This window comes from Dermacentor andersoni, chromosome 1 (assembly GCF_023375885.2).
Source record: "Dermacentor andersoni chromosome 1, qqDerAnde1_hic_scaffold, whole genome shotgun sequence".
NCBI lineage: Eukaryota > Metazoa > Arthropoda > Arachnida > Ixodida > Ixodidae > Dermacentor > Dermacentor andersoni.
The window spans coordinates 126979952-127005553 of record NC_092814.1 but is presented as its reverse complement, the minus strand read 5'-3'; the positions used below and the strand labels follow the sequence as shown (position 1 = coordinate 127005553).

At 42.1% G+C, this 25602-nt stretch overlaps 1 protein-coding gene across 1 annotated transcript; it reads right to left on the bottom strand.

Moving 5' to 3' along the window:
* Window positions 1–1536: 1536 nt before the first annotated feature.
* On the bottom strand, window positions 1537–25180 carry LOC129380583 (uncharacterized). Its single transcript, XM_055061996.2, has 4 exons — window positions 24735–25180; window positions 21247–21447; window positions 20491–20622; window positions 1537–8259 (listed from the first exon to the last, which is right to left on the bottom strand). The coding sequence occupies exons 1-4, from the start codon at window positions 24858–24860 to the stop codon at window positions 8179–8181; spliced, it is 540 nt and encodes a 179-aa protein (XP_054917971.1). The 5' UTR covers window positions 24861–25180; the 3' UTR covers window positions 1537–8178.
* Between the last annotated feature and the right edge of the window lie 422 nt (window positions 25181–25602).

Sequence of the window (25602 nt, the reverse complement as noted above, 5' to 3'; positions counted from 1 at the left end):
TTAACCATTTAGACTGCGTGCTTGCCCCAGAATGTGCAAAGATATTTAAACAATGATAAAGCAGTAGCACAGAGAGCAGAAACTCAGCTGATGTGTCTCCACAGGCATGGCTACTCCTGCAAGTGGACTGACAAGCGCCGAGATAATGTAGCAACTCTATTCTGGCTCTATTGCTTTCCACGCTTTGTCAGTATCCCTAGCAGTGCTCTGCCTACATAACCACCATGATCGGCTTGTTGCGAGCGGTAGATAAGAAGGATATAGAATAGAGCGAAAGGAATCGTTACATTAGATCGGCCTAAATGTATGGTTGAGGCTTTGTGTACTCCTAGAGCCGTAGACAAAATGCCGCCTAAAGTGTGGTTAATGTCTGTAGTGCCTAATAAAGTGTGGTAATGATGCAGTCAATTGTACCAGAATATGTGCACTCCATAACAAAGACTTGCAACTGATTAACAACCATCCTTCTTTAACTCTTCCCTTCCTGCTGGAAATGTGCTGATTTTCGGTGCTTTTATGTTTTAACATTTTATATCAAGATTTAGTGGGCCTGATCACTGGTGTTTTGAATTAATGTAAAGCAGTATTAATTTCTCAGACACTTTTTGAGAATTCTTATGTAAAACTTTTGAGAAGCACCTTAAGGAACATGAAAGTCATAATTTGCTGTTTTCAGTATTACTGAAGCGTAAAAAAATCTCATATATAAAGGATATGCACCTGGCTCCTGTTCCCAACTTTTGTAAGAAAATGCAAAAAAAAATTATTATGCAGATTTGCTGCCCATGCTATGTGGAAAAGCAGTAGGGAGCATTTGTTTTTACACATTGCAGCAGGAACCTGGTTCGTTTCTTGCTGCCTTTTCTCGGCTCGTGAAGCAATGGTTGTCAGGTCAGAGAGCATGCAGAAGCCTCCTCATACTTTATTATTGCATTCAATCAGCTTTTCTGTGCAAAGCAAGCTGGTCTAGTGCATGCACAATTGGCAATGGAGCCTGCACTTGCTTTGTTCATTTCCTGTAGAGTACTGTTAAGTAATGTGGAGTGCTGCACATTATTGTACAGTAATGAATAAGGGCACTTGCGCAGGCAGTGTTCACAATGTAAGAGATTAGACTGCTAGTCAAGCTTCAGCCGTAGGTCGGTCTAAAATTGACTATATGCTCTCATGCGAGTGAAAACCCTACACAACAGGTGAAATAATCCGAAATGCAGAAAGTAAAGGTACTGGTGGCACAGTCAGATATGTTGAGTCCAATAGCTGAAAGTGGCAAAGCAGGAAGGCATCCGACAAATTTGGCTCCCATGATAGATGGGTAGCACAGAGGTCTTTTGTTCCTTTACCTGCAGCAACACATTGATGAATTAGCTTTGCTGCATAGCATGCAAGAGTGCTTGCCACAGATAGTGAGCACTTGCAGGCAATGCCTGTTACTGTGTGTCAGAAATTTGTCACTTCACCCCCTTTGTTTGTAAAAATTGGCAACACTCATGAGTGGGACTGACACAAAGAATAATGGAGTCCAAGACTTGTAAATAACATACAAAAACATTATCTTTATTGGAACACTAAAAAGCGCAATAAAAACCCCAACCCAAAAGAGCTCAGTATTCACTGTTTTTTTCATGGTCAGTGTAGCTATCATACTAAAAACCTCCAATACACCTAATTTCAGTATTAAAAACACTAAGTTATTATAGAAGCTTACAAAATAATTCAGAGAATATATGTACACAATTTTTTCTAGTTGTTTTTAAGCACAACGATAGAATCCTCTTTTTAGTATACTCAAGCTTAAAGGTCACACCTTTGTAAATTGCTGATGTGAAAAGTAGTATCGCATGAGCTTGGTCACGCAATCAGGGTCAGAGCAACATTTCAATCTGTCTTTATTCCGAATCTGCCATTAGCCCTCTGTGATAGGCTACAATGGCTTGGGCCCAGCCCCTGTGGCCACGGCACTTACCCATGTAGGCTGGACCCGAGCCATTTTAACATATCACGGAGGGCTAATGGCAGACTTGGAATACAAACAGATTGGAATAGTTTTACATTATTCCTGCCCAGATGGATGGATGAGCTACACCATTTGCCTAACAGGAGGAAATAATAAATACAACTTCATTATTAAAAACGTTCCTCCTCAAATTTATATACAAATGTATGATGTGGCTAAATCTTGCTCTGTCTCAGAGATCAAAAATGGAAGCAGGGACAGCACCAAAGTAAATATGCTTTGAAAGCAAGCTTGAATAATATATGGCATCACACATACACATGCACCACACGCAAAAAAGAAAATGAGCAAGAATCACACAGCTGATGAATTATTTCCAAGAATCACAGGGCAAATTACTGAAAAATGACTGCAAAAAGGAAAACAAAAGTGTAAAAAAAGCAAAACACATGAGGTATGTCACATTTTCAAGCAAATATTACATGAATATTCATAAATTAGGCATGTACTCACATGAATAAGCAATATCTGTAAATCTGCCTCAGCAATCTGAACCAAGTGAGCAGAACACTGGAAAAGCTGGTAATGATTTAAAGTGAAGCCCACTTATAACAATGTCACTTGCGAAATTCCTATTACCTACAAAACTGGGTAACCATAGCCATGTGTGTGCATCTTATGGTGCTGTTCTCTGTTGCAAAAAACATACTAGCCCTTTCACTTTCTTAACACAGTAACATTCTTCTCTATGCACCCGATTCTGCATGTCAATGCTTCTTGTATTTTGTTCACCTGCTTGTTATCACACCTTGCATGACACAAGGGCAGCCTTGCTTCTAGCCGCGTTTTCACAGAATTTATAAAAACTTACTATAAAACTTGCAGGCATGTGGTTAGCAACTTAAGGTGTACTTGGCTTTCATCTTTAGTGATCCTTTTAGCACTATTTCACTTTCAATGTCTTGAAATGCCAGACTAGTTTAACTGAAGTATACACTAAAGTGCTTGACTTTTAAATACCCTCAGTTCTTCAGTGCACTTCGAGCAGAACTGATATGGCATATTATATGCCAAATCCTTCACAAATCACTGCAAGAAGGAATTAACAAGAATACACTTCACACAGGCAACCATGGCTGGTCCAAAAAGTACCATTTGTTTAGATTTTTATTAGTGCCACTGGATTTGATGGGCCTAGTGTGATCACGTACATGACAATCTGCTTTTTTTTTCTTGTCATTATTATTATCAGTGAGAAAACATAAATAATAGTTAGAGACAGGCTGACCTGCCTCAAAGGGAAGGGCATAGGAATGTACATCCCTGAAGCAAATTGTCAGAAACACGGCCATTAAATATGAACTCTTGTCTGCCACCTTACAAAATGAAAACTGCTGTTTTGCGCTCCTCACTTGAAAACACTAAAGGGCATTGTTCATTTGCACTTTCAAAATACTTTTGCTACACTTCTTGTATCATTTTAGAAGGTACACTCACTGCAAATATTCTGCTATATCAAAGAATCCAATGCGATATTCAGGCTCATCATAAGTGGGCTCGACTGCCTAATGTTGAGCAGCATGAGCAAAGACTTATAAAGGGACAGGACAAGTGCCGACTTATACTAAATTTATTTGTAGCAAGTGTGTGTCTACATGGTGGCAACTGTGTCTCTAGGTCACCTTCGCATGATGTGCCTGTGCTTTCCTGACATCATGCTCATTGCAATCATGAGATAGCCAAAAGCACTTCATATAATGAAAGGCGGGACCACATGCATCAGTTAATTCTCAGTTTGAAATGCCACTCCTTGAAAGGGGTGCAGGACTAGTCAGAATAAAGGGACAATAAAAGCAACAATTAAAGGGTTACATTGATAAATTATTATTTTAAAATGACAAATGTGCTACTATCACCAATGACAGAGCTTCCTTGAATGACAGAAACATGGAAACATCAGAAAGGAATAATGGCACCACTTCAGTAATGCAGAACTAATTGCTGCTCATGTATACTATCCTGACAACAATTTGAAAAGAGTAGCCAAGCACTGATGACAACAAGATAATCATAGAGTATTTTGAACATTAAAGACAATCTGGTTTTGGTCAATTTTACATACTTTTTTTTATAGAAGGACACACCAGTGCTACTTCTTCACAGAGCCCTGCAAGTGCTATTTGCAGGAGCGCAGCGAACTCTTTGTGCTACCATGTCACTTATCAACAGATAACAGAAGCGCCTGGCACCAAAGGTTGGCGGACAACCTCACAAGGCTCGATTTGAATTAAAACTCCAATCAGATTTGACAACCTTACTCAACCTCATTATTTGGGCTGAGGTCAGGCCTTCAAGCTCTATCTCATTTTTAGAGTTCAAGGCAGGCTACACAACGTCAAATGTACGTAGCTCCTTGTGTTTACTACACATAAATTTATGTACAGTCGCGGACAGAATATTATGGACCATGAAATCTAAGAAAAAGCTGAATATTTCCGCAACCTCACAACGTAATCTGGTATTTGCGTTTTGGACCTCGACTAGAATATGCTAACAACGTTGTCGTGGGCAGTTTTACTGGTTACTGCTACAGGCTGCTCGGGAATTAAACGTTTTCGGAGATACCGTGGTCCATTTTATTCTGTCCGCGACTGTACATATGTTTTGATGCCTCAGATACAAGAAGTTTAAAGTTCTTATACGGACAAATAAATTCAATGTTTTATGAAAAAGTTTGTTGAGTAGGAGATTTTGGCTGCAAAACATGCTATGTCAAGGTGTCTTATAGCTTAATTCTTTCGGATGCCGCTTGCCATTTGTAGAGAAAAAACAATTTGTTTTTTTACAATTAGCCACCTAAGCAGGGCTCATTGAAACTATATAGGTCAGTGGGAAGCAAGAAACTACCATTGTTTATGCTTTACAGTTATGTACACAATTGTGTACAAAGCTTCATGGCGGTTACAAAATTCAGCAATGTATCTCAGGCATGGAAACTGTACAAGTAATTCTGATCTTCTTTCAGACAGAGTGGCACACCTGAATAGACCTCTACAGCACTCCAGTCTTGCTCACGTTCGCACGTTTTGTTCGAACACTATAGGCATTTGTCACTTCAAAAGTAACTTTCAAGATGAAGTTAGGCATGTACACAAAGAAGTGTGTGGCATTGGGGTAAGCTTTCGTGCTGTGCACCCAGTGCAGTGTTGGTGGTTGTGGTAAGTGGGTGGTGAAGAGAAGGCAATATCTTTCAATTATAGTTTTATTCACAATTTTCAGCAGTACTAAAGATGCCTGTAAATTTTACACCTTGCACATTCTCTTCATCCACGTCTTCAATGCAAATGGAACTTATTAAATCAACTCCAGCAACATTACTCCCCTTGCCGTCACTTGAGTCGACATCTGAGAAGTTTCTGGACCTATTTTTTTCCCCAGAGCTTGTCAAGATTTTTCTCACAAAATGAGGACGAAGGCAGCAAAACAACTGCTGCAGAGATGTACCAGTGGTTCATTAGCTAGCCGAGTGTTGCCCTGCTCCGTGCTGAGCGCTGCTTTGTGTAGAGCGTTCAGAGTCATCCACCATGACACTTTGCACACGTTTGTGACAATACTCAAATTCCGGCATGGAGAGGACACCCGGTGCATGTGGGTGTTGTAATTTCGTCTTAAGACACTCTCATGATCGTTGTATCAGCAGATATTTTAGGAGCCTGATACTGTAGCTATAGACAATGCTGATTTCGTAAACATTTCTAAGAGCTTATCTGGCGGCGCCATACCGCATACTGCCATGCAGAATACTTCACATGTTTGTTTAATTCGCATTCATTAAATGATGCAGTAAACTGTTTCACGATGAACAGTGGAGAATACAGCTGGAACCGTGAAATTGGCTGAATCTGCAACACGCTCGGAGGAAAAGCCTACGAGTTCACAATGTACACAACTGTGTACATAGCATCTGAAAGGGATAACTAACCAACACCTAAATGTAGACATGTTTCTAAAGACGTAACATCAGAGGAATGTCTACAAGATACCGCTGATGAATGAAGCATAACTATGCACCTCAGCAGCTACAGAAATATTTTACCTCAAAACTCAAACTTGTTCAATCTCAAACCTCACTCAACCTCAAGCTCACGTACGAGGTTGATATAAAAATTGTCAACCCCACAAAATTTCTAGCTGCCACCAACTGCACTTCAACTTTTCCATAACTTTGCGAGGTTGAGGTCATAATAACATTGAGGTCAATCTCATGAGGTCCGAACTTTCCGAGGTTGCCTATGTTTTCCTGCTACACACTGATTGGTGTGCCAACCCATCAATAATGTAAGTTAACTTGAGTCATAAACATCCTCATCTTCAAATGTGAACTTCTGGGCAACTAAGTCACCATCTGGCACAAGTCAAATGCTAGCTAAAGATTTTCAGTGACATCCTCTATCCCTCTAGCTAGACATATTTACCTTAGCAGCAAATTTCAATGGTGAATTAAATAATATTTAGAGCATCAGTTGATGCTCTTTTTGGAGAAGACTGTTTCCGTGGCAGATTGAGATTGCCAGCTGTGGGTTCCAATGGCAGACTGAGAACAGCCATCATGCGGAGAGCACTCTGCAAAGCCGTCAAGACTGCCCAGCCATAATAGGTAGAGCAGACGAGGACTAGCTCTGGTAGTGACACCATGGTGCAACTAAGCTTTCCTCTGTATTAAAGGCAGTTACTGTGCCTCATTTTAGAGTGCAGCTCCTAGGCACCCATTACTGAGGCGAGCGTCGGCGTCACTTGTAACAGAGTGAACGAGCTCATTGAAAGATGAGTGAATGTAGCACGCAGCGGGGGGGATGAAAAAAGCGGCGAGAGTGAAAAGGCGCGAGGAGAAAAGCAGAGGAGGGTATGGTGAAAGGGTGAGGGGAAAGCAGTGCTGGCGGCGACCAGGCATGCGGCAAGCGTGGAAACAAAGCACTAGCGTGGGCTTCGGACCCACTGCACATATGCTTCTTCGCTTGTGGTTCTGTTGCCGCTAGAGAATGCATTCCGCGTGAGCCACGCATTCCCGCGTTCCTCCGTTAACGATTTCTTTCTGAACAATGACCAACACAACCGGTGGAAATGCTTCATCTGCCGCTGCTGCTAAACGAGCTGCCCGAGCAGAGGCTCATCACCACTGCCGAGAGCAGCCTGTCATTCAGAATCAAATTCTTTGCCACAATATTTCACGAATTCAAAACACCTAAACATCTGCGCTCAGAATTCGTACTAGAGTATTGTAATCGTTGGTGAACTGTTTCTCATTTCAATTATAGAACCCCTTACTACTACTACTACTACTACTACTAGTACTACTACCAGTACTAGCAATTGTATTCTAATCATGAATTTGGAGCCATTACCTTATGCTCAAGAGAGGAGCTAACCTGCCAAGTTGGGCACCTGCTTTAAACAGGCTATTGGAACTTGACATTAGTGTCCCTCTAAGCATTGCCTTCCTCCTATGATTTGGCTTTTGCAGTAGTGCCATGGCTTGGTGCTTTTTTTTCTCCTCCTGCCTTTTTCTTGCTTTCAGTCTCAATCATTTTATAGTGGGCTTAATAATATCATGCTTTTTCAGAGTGCTTATTTTCTTCCATGTAATAAATTTACATTTTGGCCAGCATTCATCCTGTCTGCTTCTTTTTCAAAGTGTTTGTTGATGCTGCTTACCATCATGAGATGAGGTGCCCTGCATCTTGAGAAGATTGCTCTCAAATGGCTACCATGAGTACGGCTGAATTGCACTTAGAGTAGAAACATCAACAATTCCAGAACGTAGAAGTAAAACAGTAAATAACATAACAACAAAAATTAAGACTAGTTACTTGTGCTTTTAGTAGACTGCCTTTCATGTATCAAAGATAAGTAGTCATCTGAAAATACACCTGAAAGGCTGCTTTCATACACACCAACAAAATCTTTCTGTGCTAAAAATGGCACTAAATGTGTGCCAAGCATGCTCAACATCACAAAAACTGATGCATAGCGTCATCCTGCAGGTGCACTTGCTTGCTGGCGCCTAAAGGTCAGCAGAGTTAAAAACCAGGAGTCCATCCAGTCTGCACAGCTTCTTTCTGCCTTTGGCACATTGGCAAGTTGGACTCGTGATCAGTTCTCTCACACGTGGCCATAAAAAGGCACGCCAACTCCAGACGTGTTACTGCTGTGGGATTCAGTAGTTAGTATCTGCTGGCCTTGCAAGTCCAGTAGGCGGCTAACACACTGCACAGGTACAGCAGAGAGTTCACTATGCCCAGAACCTGGAAGACAGCAGCATTACACATCAGTATCACACTATTATATTTCAAAGTCTCTAAAATCCCTGCTGAGCATATTAATGCAGCTTCCTCGCACAGCCCCGCCACATGAAATGTGTAGCACAACTCATGACTCCAACGAGGATTAATGGTCAAGCTAGTATGTGTAGCATAACCACTGATACAATACTGCACTTCACTTTTATCATGATGTCCTCCGCTGTTTTATTGTGATAAGAGAAACTTTGAACATATCTTAAAGGAATCAATTGTAGTCATGTTTTCAGTTGTTGACTTTCATGCATGATACTGAATGCTCTCACTATAAGGACTGGATTAAATGTTTTGCACCTAAACATACAGGAATCACTGCAGAATGGTGAATTATTGTCCTGAACAAGAGTTACTCTTTGATTTTTCCTGCCAGGTTTCAATTGTCTGTGAGGTACTTCCCCATGACAGGGCGAGTAAATTTTAATCAAGACGGTGAGCTTCAGGAGTGATGACTATGTCACAGATCACATGACTTGCTAGCTGTTCCTGAAAGGTTTGTGTGAGGTACACGTAAAATTAACTTGAAAGGGCTATGTGAAATTTACGGAGACAAAAAGAGAGAGAGAGAGAGAGAAATACACAGCAGGACTCCACTCTGCAATGCACAATGGTGAAGAGCTGAGTTGCTAGGGTGCACCATTTTGACCCAGAAGCCAAACAACAGCTGAAACAATGAAAACGCAACTTTCAAATTCCATGAAGTTGTAATTGCAAGCATCTGCAGAAAAAGCCATGGGATCTAGAACCTTCTTGGATGCTCCTGATGGTAAAATACCCCCAGAGAGGCCTGACAAACAATGCCAAGTAATACTCAAGCATTTTGATCTTGAATGTGGAATTATCCTCCAGGACAAATGCACTCTGCTACACAACATGCTGTCTCATGCAGTCAATCAAAGCATGTAGGTTTGAAGTATTACTGCACCTGGCTTAACCACGTGATCCCTCACTGTCAGGCTATCATGTTTACAGCAATGAAGAAAAGCAGCCTTAAAGGAATGTATTTTCCAGCGGTTGATGCAGTCAAGTCCACTGTTGATATGTGGTGCGACAACATGAATGAAACATTTCTTTGGAGGAACTGGCAAAACTGGCAGAGGTGGGAAAAGTGAACAGAAGGACAAGTTCGAAAGAATTATGAAGTTTTACCTCCTGTCTTGTACAACTGCATATAGTGGAAGTGCAAAACCTTTCATCCGACCGCCAAACAATGTTACAACATGCACTAAAAGGATGAAAGCATACTTTCATCCCAGCAGCTGTATTACTGCAGAGCCTTTTACCTACGAAACAACAATTATACATAAAGTGGGTATGCAAGCCAACAAGAACTTAATGCAGTGGGTCAGACCTACAAACAGACAAGCTTGTAATTGGAAATTTTTCATGCTATCTAAGACGATAAAGCTACCAGTAGTTTGTTAGCACATGTAGCAGTATTTTATCAACTCATCCCCAGCAAGCCACAGACTTCCTTGAAATTGCTTTAAAAGACTTAAATGTCCTGGTTTCAGTCCTACATTTATGCAAAGCAGCACACATAATTAATATTCACAACATCTGAGAGCCCAATTTGATTATTAAAACTGGTTATCACTATATCTGGAAAGAAGTCTTAAAGGGCCCCTGAAACGGTTCGGACAAATTTTGTAGACACGTAGGCTACAACTTAAGTAGAACATTCGCACCACAATTTAAGTGAAGCGTTACGTATTAATGGAGCTACAAGCGATTACAAGTTACCCTCCTCCCTAGCCATGCTTTTCCTCCTCAACTCGTTCGCTGAGCCAACGTCACTAAGCTCCGTCTTCACTGGTTCTGCGTCATGATGCGACGTCACATCATCCACTTCCGGTTGTTTTGGAGCCCGCCCCCGCCCGCACAAAACCTCTCTGCTAGCCGCTTGGCCGTCAACCGCAAGCGAGAGCTATCGAAGCAGTGTGCGTTGTGAGCATTCTGTCGCAGCGCCGAACGTGTCTGGTATTCCATTAGCCACGCACTAGCGGAACGTTTCGACTGAACGGTGGAAGCACAAACTCAAGCTGATGAAGGAACTTTAGCGTAGACGTACGTGAGCTGCTTGATCGGTCTCCATGGTCCAGCCACCCGTTGGCGCAGAGCTTAACCAGCCAAAGAAAGAGTTAATATTGCTCTAACCAAGTGTAAAACGTTTTAAACATTTACAAAAACGTGTTAACGATTACACTCCTGCGAAACATTTACACTAGCAGCAATGAAGAATACATTTCGTTACTGCTACTGTGTGTGGTTGAGCTCTATGCCACCAGGTGGCTGCACCGTGCAGACCGTTCACATTTGCGCTTCTGTTCATCCCCTGAAACGACACGCAAGGGGACATGGCCAGGCCCTGTCCCTTTTGCGCTTGCGTTTACCCTAATACCGGACTCGCGAAATGCTATTGCGTTAGTAATCTTCCGGTGTAAAGTGACGGCCACAATCGCACAAATCCTGGCGCCGATCGGATAGCGGCAGTCCGATGCGCTGCAGCCAGTCCGTTCGTCTACTTGCTTGCAGAGGGACACGATGTCGCAGCTTGACACATTGCCAGTCACTACGTTTGCAGTCCACAACGCCAGGCACGTACCCAAGGGGGGCCCGGCGGGGCCCGGCCCCCCCCCCCCCCCCGAAATTACGACGCATACCCCCCCTCCCACCCCCACTTCTCACATACATTCCTAAAGCGCCGCCAAATCAATGTTGAGACTTGACAGCTATTCGGCGGTCAACATTTTGCTGCCTTTCTCACTCCTTTTGGATGGCGGTAGTTTTCGGCGTCTTCTGGGACATGAAGGCCAGTTTCGTCATCAATTCGGTGCCCGCGCGATTAACTCGGGATGCATTCAACTGTCACCGTCTATTCAATGGTCACGCACATTGTTGTTGCTTCGTTAGTTCAACCTTCTTCGTTTACACTGATCCAGGGACCAGGAAAAGGATTCAGTTCGTGGTCAGCTGGTCTGTATGCACGTGGAACGAGCTGCGGTCAGAGAAAATGCCAATTGCGTTTAACTCTTCTTTTTGTTTCATTATTTTCTCGAGTGACGGCTCGCCGCGACGCTGACAGATCCTCGGAACCATACACCCGTGATATGGGTTAGATAAGGTGGAAAATAAAGTAATGCAGGACAGCGTCGATCATCAAACCCTGCAATAACCCTTAAACTCATAGGCAATATGACTGTCACACGTTAACTCGTCTGGTTCTTCCCTAATTGTACGCCTATTTTATGCCAAAATTGCTAACTGGAAACAAGAGTCGCAAGGATTTGAGAAATTAAGCGATCTACTAAGGGAGAGAGCCAAGGCAACATCCAAACAGGGACGAAAATCGAAAATTAACAAATTTAACCGTTGTTTATGAAAATATTTATGGATCAATATCTTTTTATTTAAATAGGAAGTAGAGAGAATGCCGCTGAAAGTGGAGGACAATTCCGGGTGTTCTGAATGACGCTTCTACAGTTATCATTCGAGCCGCATAACGTAGCCACTTCTCTGCTGTACTTATGTAGGTGCTTTTCTAACTTTTTGTGGTGGGCGCAGTAGGTGTAGAATCACAGCTTCTTGCTCCATACGTGGTTGTACGCAACTGGCGGCCACGCATCGTAACGTAACTTCCCAAATAACAATACGAGTCGGTTGTGGCACTTAACTTGTTAGAGCAGTAAACGAGAGACCCAAAAGAACTGTGATTGTTGCGCAAACATATATTTCTGTACAATTCTTCCGGAGCTAATTAAAAAAGCGCTACTATATAGTCGGATACAACTTAAGTCTGCAATGAAGCCCCGCCCATGCCCTCATAACCGTCAGCCACTGTTCCTCTGCGAGGTTGCAAATAATTCGTACTTCAAGCTTTTTCTGTTACCCAAATAAGGCGGTAACTACAAAAATAAAATTATTAGCGCGTAATGTTATGCTTTTCCCTTAGCCTATTATAGTGGAATGGCGAATGCCCAATTCTTTTTTGAACTGAAATAACATGCTTGCTTCGCTACAACTATTTGTTGTGAAGTTTCACTTCAGTTGGCAGCGAAATTTCATGAATAATATGGGTTCAGCAGTGAAATGAACTGCATCGCAGACTTTTAAGAGTCATATGCTCAGACTCCATACTGCATGCTCAGACTCCATGCTCAGTCCATGTCTGTTGCACACCTGATTGCTTCCACCGATGAAAAGACTCTTCAAGAACAGCAGACGCTCCGGAGGCATCAAGTACGACGCCATTTTGAAAAGGCTGCATGACGATGGTTTTGTTTGCTTCTGTGATTGGCTGGCGGAGTAACACAAATTAGCACGGTCCGTGTGCCTTTCTTGCCAACTCCTGTTCTTTTTAAGTTCTATTCTACTAAAGTAATCTTAATTTTACACTTTCGCTTCTTTACTTGTTCTTGACAGTGTTCTTCCCGCGCTTCTTTCCAGCGCGAGTCCATTTGACGTGCTTCTTTGTTTGCCAAGGAAAGGAGAGGTGTATCGCACAGGCGTATACCTGTCAGATACACCTTATTTTATTTCTCTTTTGTGGGTTTACGCGTTTTTGTGGCGAATGGTGGGCGTTATTCACATTTGTGCTAGTAAAGGTACACCCCCCCCCCCCCATTTGCATAGAAAAGTTACCTTGGCTTGGGCCACCCCCCCCCCGAAAAAAAAATCCTGCGTACGTGCCTGCACAACGCAACAAAGTCTAATCATAGCGCTCGCGAGAAGACAGACCGACACTGACGGCGGAGCTCTCGTCAAAGACGGAGCACATTGTAACACAAGCAGACGGCACTTGTTATGTGCCGGAAGTGCTTAAGTGTACTGAAAAATATTTCTTGTGCATTCCCTTTATGTTACTTTCTTTTTATAAAAACAAATTAACTAACATTTCAACTATTAAGAACATCATTTGTTTACAATAAAGTTGGAAAAATTATTGATCACGTGCCCTGGTCAGCCAATCCAATAGCTCGCCCCACTGACGTCATATGGGTGATTTCCGTCATATGGGTAGGGGCGGCTTAAAATTCCGCCGCGCAGTGTGCTGCAATCGGCAGCGATGTGCATATTTAAAACCTTATAATAAATTACAAGCTTTACGCAGAGCACTTAGATGCATCAATTAATTATCAGAAGGACCTACTCTAACGACTCAGTACGTTTGTAGAAAATCGTCAAAATCGTTTCAGGGTCCATTTAAGCGCCTTATGGAACATGTATGCACTTGGGTAATGGTCGCACTTTTCTTTACTATCTTGGTGGGGTGCAGTCACAAAATGTGTACACCCTTTAATATCACTCAGTCATCATTCACTGCTTTAAGAAGAAAAATGAAAAGTTAGCTTGACATGAATAACCTCTTTTAAACAACATAATTACATAATGCTCTCATTAACTGAAATGTTTCTACCAGCATATCACTTCCTTTTTCTATGGCAATAATTTTATCTTCTAGTTCATGTGTAGTGGTCCATAGGTAAAGCTTCGTCACAATTTGACAGTAACGACTGGCTGCAAAAACCACGATTTTGCACACTTATGTTTGTCTGCTACCAAAGAAGCACATGGATCAAACTTCTCATGTTTTGTTGCTTCAAATCGTGTACATACAATCACAGGGACATGAATCATAACATGAAACCTGCCAACAATCAACAATTAAATAGTGAGCCTTTTCTTTACAATATGATCTCAGCTTCTGAAACTGTTACACACAATGCAGTTCATGGCAGCATGAAACCACAGAGTGCCTGCACAGATGGTATCACACTGAAAAGGCTGCTGTGATGAGCAGACCAGATGATTACACATGCACTGGGCTTGGAAAGCAGATGTCAATTAGTAAAGCTGACAGTTTTCTACGGCCATATAGTTAACAGCAACAATTAACAGTAATTAACAGCAGTCTTAACTATGAAAACTTAAGACCCTCAAACTGAAACCACTCCCAACTGAAAAATTTGTTAAAATAAAATCAAGTGTATGTTTAGAAATTATACGTTGTTCTCTATGACTGGCCCCTCCAAACTTGTGTCTGTGCATCAAATCCAGTCTATGGATGGCAGCAGCCATCACGAAAGTGCCCAGCCTGCTTCCAGCTGGCATGGTGTGACCCCAATGTATAGTAAGTGCTTGTAAGGAGTAAAGCTGTCATAAGAAAGTGATGGCACGGTTGTGTTCTCAATTACCGCAGTGGACTCCTGTGCCTTTAAGCAGGCCAACGGGGAGCTTCATCATGAGGGTGGTTAACGGCAGATGCAACAAGGAAAAGCCGCATCTAGCTTGTAACAGTAAGTGAGTGAAATATAGAAATTATAAGCAGCATTATTTATTTATCACTGTACGGGAACCCTCCTAAAAAAAAAAAAAAAAAAAAAGAAAAGAAAGATATATATCTTCAAATATGTATGGCCTCACACTCACATGTGCAGGTCATAAATACCAGGTTCTCTAGCCGAGTGCCATCCATGCGGTATAACCGAGCTCAGATTGGTCCACCTTGACTGACCAAGTAGGGCACCACTGTAGGTTAAATGAGGCGTACAACTCCTGCGGGACCCGCCGTGGTTGCTCAGTGGTTATGGTGTTAGACTGCTGAGCACGAGGTCGCGGGATCGGACCCCGACCACGGCGGCCGCATTTCGATGGGGGCGAAATGCGAAAACACCCGTGTACTTAGAATTAAGTGCACGTTAAAGAACCCCAGGTGGTCGAAATTTTCGGAGTTCTCCACTACGGCGTGCATAATCAGAAAGTGGTTTTGTCACGTAAAACCCCATAAATTAATTTTTAATTTAACTCCTACGGGGACGGTAGAGTATCCGTCTCCAGTGCAAGAGGACCGTGATTCAAATCCCGGTGCCGCGCTATTCTCCACCGGAAAATACAAAAAAAAAAAAAAAACCGTGTGTTGAGAAAATTGCACAAACAGGCCTGGAGTGCGGCCTGATCCCGGTGACCAGAACCGGTAACGCACTCTCTCACCAGAGCAGGCTTGGCCACCCTGGTGCAGTACTTGGTCACAACCTCCTATATGAATACAACAATCGAACCCCGGCCCTCAGTCCCCAGCAGCCGCGAAGCAACTGACCACGGCGGCGGTCAGATCTGTGACGCTGCAGAGGGTGCTAAGAATACCTGGCTCCGGACAGGCCGCCATTGGAATCTGAACCTGGCAACGTTTAACGTTAGAACGCTATCTAGTGAGGCGAGTCTAGCAGTGTTATTGGAGGAATTAGAGGGTAGTAAATGGGATATAATAGGGCTCAGTGAGGTTAGGAGGACAAAAGAAGCATATACAGTGCTAAAAAGCGGGCATGTACTGTGTTACCGGGGCTTAGCGGAGAGACGAGAACTAGGAGTCGGATTCCTGATTAATAAGGAAATAGCTGGTAACATACAGGAATTCTATAGCATTAACGAGAGGGTGGCATGTCTTGTTGTGAAACTTAATAAGAGGTACAAAATGAAGGTTGTACAGGTCTACGCTCCTACATCTAGTCATGATGACCAGGAAGTCGAAAGCTTTTATGAAGACGTAGAATCGGCGATGGGTAAAGTCAAAACAAAATACACTATACTGATGGGCGACTTCAATGCCAGGGTAGGCAAGAAGCAGGCTGGAGACAAGTCAGTGGGGAATATGGCATAGGCTCTAGGAATAGCAGAGGAGAATTATTAGTAGAGTTTGCAGAACAGAATAATATGCGTATAATGAATACCTTTTTCCGCAAGCGGGTTAACCGAAAGTGGACGTGGAGGAGCCCGAATGGTGAGACTAGAAATGAAATCGACTTCATACTCTGCGCGAACCCTGGCATCATTCAAGATGTAGACGTGCTCGGCAAGGTACGCTGCAGTGACCACAGGATGGTAAGAACTCGAATTAGCCTAGACTTGAGGAGGGAACGAAAGAAACTGGTACACAAGAAGCCAATCAATGAGTTAGCGGTAAGAGGGAAACTAGAGGAATTCCGGATCAAACTACAGAACAGGTATTCGGCTTTAACTCAGGAAGAGGACCTTAGTGTTGAAGCAATGAACGACAATCTCATGGGCATCATCAAGGAGTGCGCAATAGAAGTCGGTGGTAACGCCGTTAGACAGGAAACCAGTAAGCTATCGCAGGAGACGAAAGATCTGATCAAGAAACGCCAATGTATGAAAGCCTCTAATCCTACAGCTAGAATAGAACTGGCAGAACTTTCTAAGTTAATCAACAAGCGTAAGACAGCGGACATCAGGAACTATAATATGGATAGAATTGAACAGGCTCTCAGGAAAGGAGGAAGCCTAAAAACAGTGAAGAAGAAACTAGGAATAGGCAAGAATCAGATGTGTGCGTTAAGAGACAAAGCCGGCAATATCGTTACTAATATGGACGAGATAGTTCAAGTGGCTGAGGAGTTCTATAGAGATTTATACAGTACCAGTGGCACCCACGACGATAGTGGAAGAGAGAATAGCCTAGAGGAATTCGAAATCCCACAGGTAACGCCAGAAGAAGTAAAGAAAGCCTTAGGAGCTATGCAAAGGGGGAAGGCAGCTGGGGAGGATCAGGTAACAGCAGATTTGTTGAAGGATGGTGGTCAGATTGTTCTAGAGAAACTGGCCACCCTGTATACGCAATGCCTCATAACCTCGAGCGTACCGGAATCTTGGAAGAACGCTAACATAATCCTAATCCATAAGAAAGGGGACGCCAAAGACTTGAAAAATTATAGACCGATCAGCTTACTGTCCGTTGCCTACAAAGTATTTACTAAGGTAATCGCAAATAGAATCAGGAACACCTTAGACTTCTGTCAACCAAAGGACCAGGCAGGATTCCGTAAAGGCTACTCAACAATAGACCATATTCACACTATCAATCAAGTGATAGAGAAATGTGCAGAATATAACCAACCCTTATATATAGCTTTCATTGATTACGAGAAAGCGTTTGATTCAGTCGAAACCTCAGCAGTCATGGAGGCATTACGGAATCAGGGTGTAGATGAGCCATATGTAAAAATACTGGAAGATATCTACAGCGGCTCCACAGCCACCGTAGTCCTCCACAAAGAAAGCAACAAAATCCCTATAAAGAAAGGCGTCAGACAGGGAGATACGATATCTCCAATGCTATTCACAGCATGTTTACAGGAGGTATTCAGAGGCCTGGAGTGGGAAGAATTGGGGATAAAAGTTGATGGAGAATACCTTAGCAACTTGCGATTCGCTGATGATATTGCCTTGCTTAGTAACTCAGGAGACCAATTGCAATGCATGCTCACTGACCTGGAGAGGCAAAGCAGAAGGGTGGGTCTGAAAATTAATCTGCAGAAAACTAAAGTACTGTTTAACAGTCTCGGAAGAGAACAGCAGTTTACGATAGGTAGCGAAACACTGGAAGTGGTAAGGGAATACATCTACTTAGGGCAGGTAGTGACCACGGATCCGGATCATGAGACTGAAATAACCAGAAGAATAAGAATGGGTTGGGGTGCGTTTGGCAGGCATTCTCAAATCATGAACAGTAGGTTGCCACTATCCCTCAAAAGGAAAGTGTACAACAGCTGTGTGTTACCAGTACTCACATATGGGGCAGAAACCTGGAGGCTTACGAAAAGGGTTCTGCTGAAATTGAGAACGACGCAACGAGCTATGGAAAGAAGAATGATGGGTGTAACGTTAAGGGATAAGAAAAGAGCAGATTGGGTGAGGCAACAAACGCGGGTAAACGACATCTTAGTTGAAATCAAGAAAAAGAAATGGGCATGGGCCGGACATGTAATGAGGAGGGAAGATAACCGATGGTCACTAAGAGCTACGAACTGGATTCCAAGAGAAGGGAAACGTAGCAGGGGGCGGCAGAAAGTTAGGTGGGCAGATGACATTAAGACGTTTGCAGGGACAACATGGCCACAATTAGTACATGACCGGGGCAGTTGGAGAAGTATGGGAGAGGCCTTTGCCCTGCAGTGGGCGTAACTAGGCTGATGATGATGATGATGAAGCAGCATCAGCTCAGACATGCTTGAGAGCAGGCTACTTACACTCAGTTATAGTAATAAGTTGGAACAAATTATAAGTTATACAAAGTTATAACGAGACTGAGTGGGCTGCTCAATATTGCATCGAACTCACTGCATTAGTGTTCTGCTTCATGTCTCTCCATAAATATCTCAAAGTTTCTAAGCACCATGAGGTATATTGCAACAAGGGGTTTAAGTCTTAATTACTGCTTAATGAAGGCTGTTATAATCAGCAAAGCCCAACAAATATAAAAATGTATAACCTTGTCTTACACACATCTGTGTTTACCTAATGTTAATTCCCACAACTGCTGTAGATTTAACTTTATTAATAAGCAATTCTAGTCCACGAGACTGCAGTAAGCTTCTCTGCCATTCTTGCGATGAGCTACAGATCGCACTTCACAGGGAACTCCACTGTTGCACCACATGTGCTCCCTTATTTGCTACAGATTCTTTGAATGACAGCCCTGCAGTGTGTTGCATTGCCAACACGGTTTTCATGATTGCATCTTGCAGTATATTCTGTCATTGGATACCATCACATGTGGGTATTGCTGGCAATGAAAAGTCCCACTGACTGGCTTCTCAGACAAATGAAAACAGCAACCATCCAGAAGTATCCTGCCATCTTCACGATGCTCATCTGTCAAACCATCGCAAAATTCTCATACAGCACTGTGATTAACAACATTAAGCAACAAGGTCATTTCCTCCACATCCCAATGGCCGTGGTTTATCTCACTGCCTTTCGTGTTCATTGTCATGATGGTGTTCATTGTTATAATGCTACTCCCTCTTGTGAAATTATCACATGAGAATATTATGAACAGCAATTTGAGAAGATCATGTTGAGAAAACTTGCAAAAATGCTATAAAATCTGTCCAGAGTGTAAGAAACGACAAATGTGAGTCCCGTCTTTCATGTTGCATGCACAGACCTTGTAACACTACCACTTGTCAACCTCAAGAATGTGGCCCCTAGGCCAAAAAGGTTCGAGAGTCTTGCTCCACATATATTATATTCTGGGGTTTTACGTGCCAAAACCACAATTTGATTATAAGGCACACTGTAGTGGGGGAACTCCGGATCAATTTTGACCACCAGGGGATCTTTAAAGTGCCCCCAATGCAAGGGACATGGCCGTTCTTGCATTTCGCCCCCATCGTAATGCGGCCGCCATGGCCGGGATTTGATCCCGTGACCTCGTGCTTAGCAGCGCAACACCATAGCCGCTAAGCCACCGCGGCGGGTAGTCTTGCTCCATGATTAGCAACAAAAGTTGTATTATTTGAATATTATTATTATTAAATTATGATTTGAATTATTACCACTCTTTTAACAGTTCCATACTGTCATCATCATTGCCATCACATAAAATCATTACTTTCCCAGATTTGAAGATTCCTCAGACTCTAGTGAGTATTTGCTTCCCTAAACTAATTACTGCTAACTGCTGTCTGAAACTCACAATAAGTACACAAAGCATGTGAGGTCATAGCCACTTGTACATACTCGAAAATCTCTCAAATCTCCTAGCTGCAAGGTACTTCTGAAAATGTTAAGAAAGTCCTCCAGGTAAAGACATCAATTTTCTAGCTGATAACTGCCACTTCTTATCGAGTTTCTACTTCTGCCTTCTTCTGCCTAGAGTTTTCGAAGAGCTTAGTCTACTCCCAGGGTTCACAAAGTGATTCTTCACAACCAACATTCCAGAGCTCTGTTCTGACATTCTTTATCTACTGTGCATTATTCTGCGCAGCTCGGGGAATCCCCCTCGGCTCTGAGCAACACACGTCTGATGTAATGACTTTCACCACATTGGCACAGCCAATTATTACGGCAAACAGATGAACAAATGGGCACACTAAGCCCAGTTTTTAGCTCTTAACAAGCGCTCACAGTAAATGTGACTGTATTGATGATATTAGCTGATTTCCATCAAGTATGCCATGTATATTCTTTCGAAGAACACAGCTGTAAATTCATAATAAGCAACGCAACGGCATATATGCAAAAAAAAAAGTGTAATCTGCCGTGAATACATCATTCTCTGCTCAGATTACCTAGAGTTACTATTCATTCCATAACAACAATAGCTACCTCACATTATAGTATAAAGATATTTGGTAGTAAAAGTTTGATACTTTCACCTACCGAGACAGTCACTTTTCCTTGAAATATGTACTCCTTGTACCTAGAGCTTGGTTGATGGTTCACTCCTGATGACAGCAAAACTAAGCTGCTCCCAATGCAGATAAGGAAGTGTGCCAGGTTTCCCATCACATCCTAAAAGAGGGACACTTGTCAATAAGCATGCAGCAGCAAGCTTTTTGAAGACAGCACAGCTAGCTAGTAGCAGTGAAGTTGAGAAATGCTTGTTTAAACCGCTATTTCAACTCGCCATTGTGCACAAGGTTATTACTCTGGGCAGAACCATAAATAGCCAGCAGAGAATTATCATCACCAAAATCAAGCCCTCTTACCCGGAGGTTGTGGCATTTTGCTTGAGTGTATCTAACCTGACACACCATAGGAGGCGACTGCTTGTGCATGTTATTCAATTTTTATTTTCAAGGTTGAGAAGTTAATAAAGATGACATATCTTATTATGAACCTTCTTCATTGCTGTTAATGCCACGTAACATGTCACTACAATGCCAAAGAGTTGTTCAAATAAAAATTATTTTAATTTGCATTTCAAGGCAATGCAAATGAGACTCCTCTGTTGGCTCTGCACACAAACTGTTCACCAAAAATGCATCACTTTTGTTAGATTTGTAAGGCACACACAGCCAAGGCTAAAGATAATAGCACCAACCTGAAAGTCAAATTTATGAAAGAAGTAACCATCACACATATACAAAATGACGATAGAATAAGACAAAAGTAAATTTAAAAGAGAACACTTACTAAAAGGGATTTTGACAGAGCCAGTGCTGTGGCACCTGAGAGAACGCAGCAGAGGAACAAGAGACCATTCATCATGAGTGCACTGAAATTGCCCAAGATGAACAGCGTCTCATCTGTTGTGCCCAAGAAGCCCCAGGAGACACCCCTGTAAGATGGGTTGCAGTACTCCAGCATTAGCTGTATGCACAACACGTTCAGTGCCTGCAATTGAAAGAGGACCAAGGCAATCAATAATCTTTTATTTAGAACCATCACTTGGGCATGAACAATGTTCTCCCTCTTTTATTTTCTTTATGAAGGCCAAGTGACACTCAGGGGCGGGACACACATTTTTGGCTCGATTCTTTTACAGTAAATATTTGCATGCTTTGGCAAAATGAACAAAGCTCTTTGAAATTATTTTTTCTCTTGCATCATTTTACTTCAAAGTAGAGGAGTGAGAGGGCACAAGGCACAATGCTTATTTGCAGTGACTCTCTACTGCAGTGTTTTGTCAGAAAGTATAATTTGTGCAGACATGCAGTTTAAAGAAATAATTTATTTTCTTGCTTAAGCTCCTAAAAGAATGAAAAATAGAGAGCAGTGGAAAAGTAAATGTCATGGAGATATCTGAACTATTACTTGCTAACATCCAAGGAAAAGCAACCTGTGAGTAACCCGGTTGTTCTTTCCAGAAAAGTGTTCATTACCTCTAATCTTTATTTGCCAACCAAACATACAAGTGGCGAAGGTAAGCAGAACACAGCAAGAATAACAGGAGAATGTAACAAGCATCATGTCAATTGTAGCACTTTTGTGCTGGAAGCAAGCTCAGGGTTCTGCTAGTTGTGGCTTTGGAAGTGAAACTATACATACACAAAATGGAGCCTTGTGCATAAGTATTAGATTGACTTCTGGTGAAAAGCATTGCTTACGTGTTGGCATGCTCCAACAAAACCAGTAGAACCAGTAGAACCAGGTCAACACAGTAGAAGCACAATGCACCGCACATGCATCTTCTAAACAAGCAGGTGGCACCAAAAGTGCACTTTTACACTTCACACATGTGCAGTAGTAGTTTTTTCACAAGCTACCCACTGCAACAGATGTGTTCCTGATAAGAAGTGCACATTAGAGGAGCCAATGACACAGGAGTTAAAATACTTACACAAGTGTACGGCTACATTTGCTGCACGATAACAACATGAGTCATAATAGACTATTTACTGTACACTTCTATTTAAACAATATAATTCTATACCGAACTATTGCACTCTTTACAATATCACAGTCAATAGTTAGAGCTTCTGCACTCTGCACTGTACTCATCTGCACAAGAGATGATAAATGGAGGGCTGCAAAGAGCAGTTGCAGGTTAGATTATAATGGGTCATGGCTTTGTACTATGGAAATCGCATTGTATATAAGGTGCCACTAAAGCTCCTTTATCTTTTGCCAAGATCTATGATGCTTACTTATCAAGTTAGGACTGTGAAAGTACAATCTTATTTGTGTTAATAATACATTTGCACTATTCATGTACACATAAAGCCAAAACAGAGTAGAAGTGAAAATTACCACTTGTGGCTTTAGTGGTAACCAGTCACCTGTAATTATAACTGCAATTCTATTCATATGCTACAGTAATTAGTGAGTTTAGAAGAGTGAGCATGGCAGTCATTTTAGCGGTATTTGGAAATGCAAGTCCTGTTATGTTCATCTGCCAACTTAGTATACCAGACTTTGTTTGAATAGACGGCAAAATAGAAGAGAGAGCCATGAAGTTACTGGCACAAAGGATCTCACTTGCAAGAGACAAAAGGGAGACACACAGCACAAGCAATTGCAAACTAAAGCAAACTAGAAAATGGCAACTTGTAAGTAGCCTACCCAGCAACAACCTTAATAAATTCAGTACAAACTTTGACCATAAAACTACACTGCAGCTGCCCTATGTACCACCATGCTCCAAAACAATAGTTCTCAAGGGAAGCCAATATTCAAAGAAGTCTGCCTCTGCTGTGATATCGAGGAAAAGAGCAAACTGACTAGCACATCTATACAAATTCTCTTAGAGTTGGACATCAATGTATCTATCACAGCATTATTACATTGTCGCCAACTACAGTGGCTTGCATAGGACAAGCTTCAGCTCACTGCCTATGTTCCAATGAGTGGATTTGCTGACCAGCCAGGATCCCTTTGTTAGGGTAAGGCTCAGACCTTGCCTAACTACCACTTCTTATAAGCTCTTGCATGCACTTCCTATTGTTTTTGGATCAGTTTTTCAATTCTGTGTAAAAGCAACAGTATTCATGACATTAATTTGGTCTTGGTAGAATGGTGTCACAAACATGAGATGTGGAAGAGGAATCCATTAGACGGGAAAATTCCGAATGACTACAGCCACTTGTACAAACCGTAATGGCATGCCTAAAACCTACAGTGAAAAGTGGCCGTACACGAGATATTGGTGGCATACCACCAGCACCAAGTACGCATCGTGCACAAATTAAACGCATAATTAAAGCATATTGACCAAGCATCTTAATTCAGTAGTATGCAACTGTAATAAATATATATATATATATATATATATATATATATATATATATATATATATATATATATATATATATATATATATATATATATATATATATATATATAAACCGAGAAGAAATGGGGTTAACAGAGGGGCTAAATTTTTATTAGTCATATCATAAGAAGCCAACAAACACTGACACCAAGGACAACATAGGGCAAATTACTTGTGCTCAATAGATGAAATAAAGAAACAATAAATTAATGGAAATTAAAGTGGATGAAAAAACAACTTGCTGCAGATGGGAACCGAACCAAAAGCGAAGGTTGTGGGTTCGGTTCCCACCTGCGGCAAGTTGTTTTTTCATCCTCTTTAATTTCCATTAATTTATCGTTTCTTTATTTCATTTATTAAGCACAAGTAATTTCCCCTATGTTGTCCTTGGTGTCAGTGTTTGTTGGCTTCTTATGATATGACTATATATATAAAGGAAAGAAAGCAAGATCATGATAACGAGCTTCGTATCGCGTCTTTCGGAATAGTTATACTTAGTGCGCTTCGAAACAGCGGTATACTGGTGTCACAAGGGCACTTTCGAAAGTATGCCGAGTGACCGGAATATGAAATTTACGAAACGTGTTCGCTATGTCAATAAAGCAATAAAATATTCTCGTTTTGCACCTTAACATGCTTAAATTAAACTGGGATAGGCAGGCTCTCTCACCCAATCATGATGAGTTGAAAAAGAGTTTGTAGGATCAGGTCCACCGGGAACACAGCTCAACATTGTTAACATACAACAGTCTCCACTCGTAACGAAAATAGTTAAACGAGGAAAGAAACGGCTGCGCGGTTATATGCTGAAGGCGGAAACAAGCGTGAAAATACTTTCCTTACGCTCATAACGCAGTATAGACTGCATTTACTTGAAAGTCAGGTGAGCGATAAGAGCAATAATGATTACCATTTCTATAAGTTTAAGCACTCCAATCAGGCTGAAGCAGTAGCGGTAGTTCAGCCCCAACATGGACTGCAATGTTGTATTCCCGTTCGATGAGACGGGAAGTAGTGGCTTGTTGATGCTGTCCATAACGGTCACTACGCTCTACACTTTCGAACTTGCAAACGTAAGCATGATTCATGCCTGCTCCACATGACAGCCCACGCCGAACAAACACAGCAACGCGTTTCGCCGCGAACACGCTTCGTATGCACAAGTGGAAGGCATCAAGATCAGTCGCAGTTTTCGCTGAAGGAGCGTCAAATTTCTATTTATATTGATCACGTAACGACACATTATCAAATGATTACGTTGCGCAATCGGCAGGCGATGCAACGAGGCCGTCTACGACGCTCAACCAAGCAAAAATAAATCGAAGACGTTAAAATAAGACAACGGTAACAAGACGTTATATTGAAAGGCGACGTGCCTATAGCTAAAGCTTTCACGGCGACGTACTTATCAGGAAACCACAATGTTGTAAAATCCGTACGAGTTTTTCATAGGTGTCAGTTTAACGTAACAAAACGTAAATTAGATTTTTAAAAAAATTCTTTCAGCTCCCTCAGATTACGCAAACCCACGGCGCGTAAACAAAACCAAGTCTCGAAGGCCATAATTTTGCGTACAGCAGGCGCCGTAAGCGGCGTGTAACCGCCTTGTTTTGAACATAAATGGTAACAAATGTGTGACTAGCTGTGCTGACGGGCTCAAGGTAATTCACCACAGACGCTGTTTTATTGCTATCGCAATAGACAGTGTCCAAAACCCGACGTCTATGACGTGTTTTGGCTCCCAAATTCGCTTCCGCCGCATTCAACCACCAAAGACA

Coding starts and splice junctions, on each gene's coding strand:
- LOC129380583 (XM_055061996.2), bottom strand. CDS start 24,860: ATGGACAGCATCAACAAGCCACTACTTCCCGTCTCATCGAACGGGAAT. Junction 20,623..21,246: donor CTCTGTCAAAATCCCTTTTA/GTAAGTGTTCTC, acceptor TCCCTCTTTTAG/GATGTGATGGGAAACCTGGC. Junction 8,260..20,490: donor AAGGAAAAGTGACTGTCTCG/GTAGGTGAAAGT, acceptor GCTGTCTTCCAG/GTTCTGGGCATAGTGAACTC.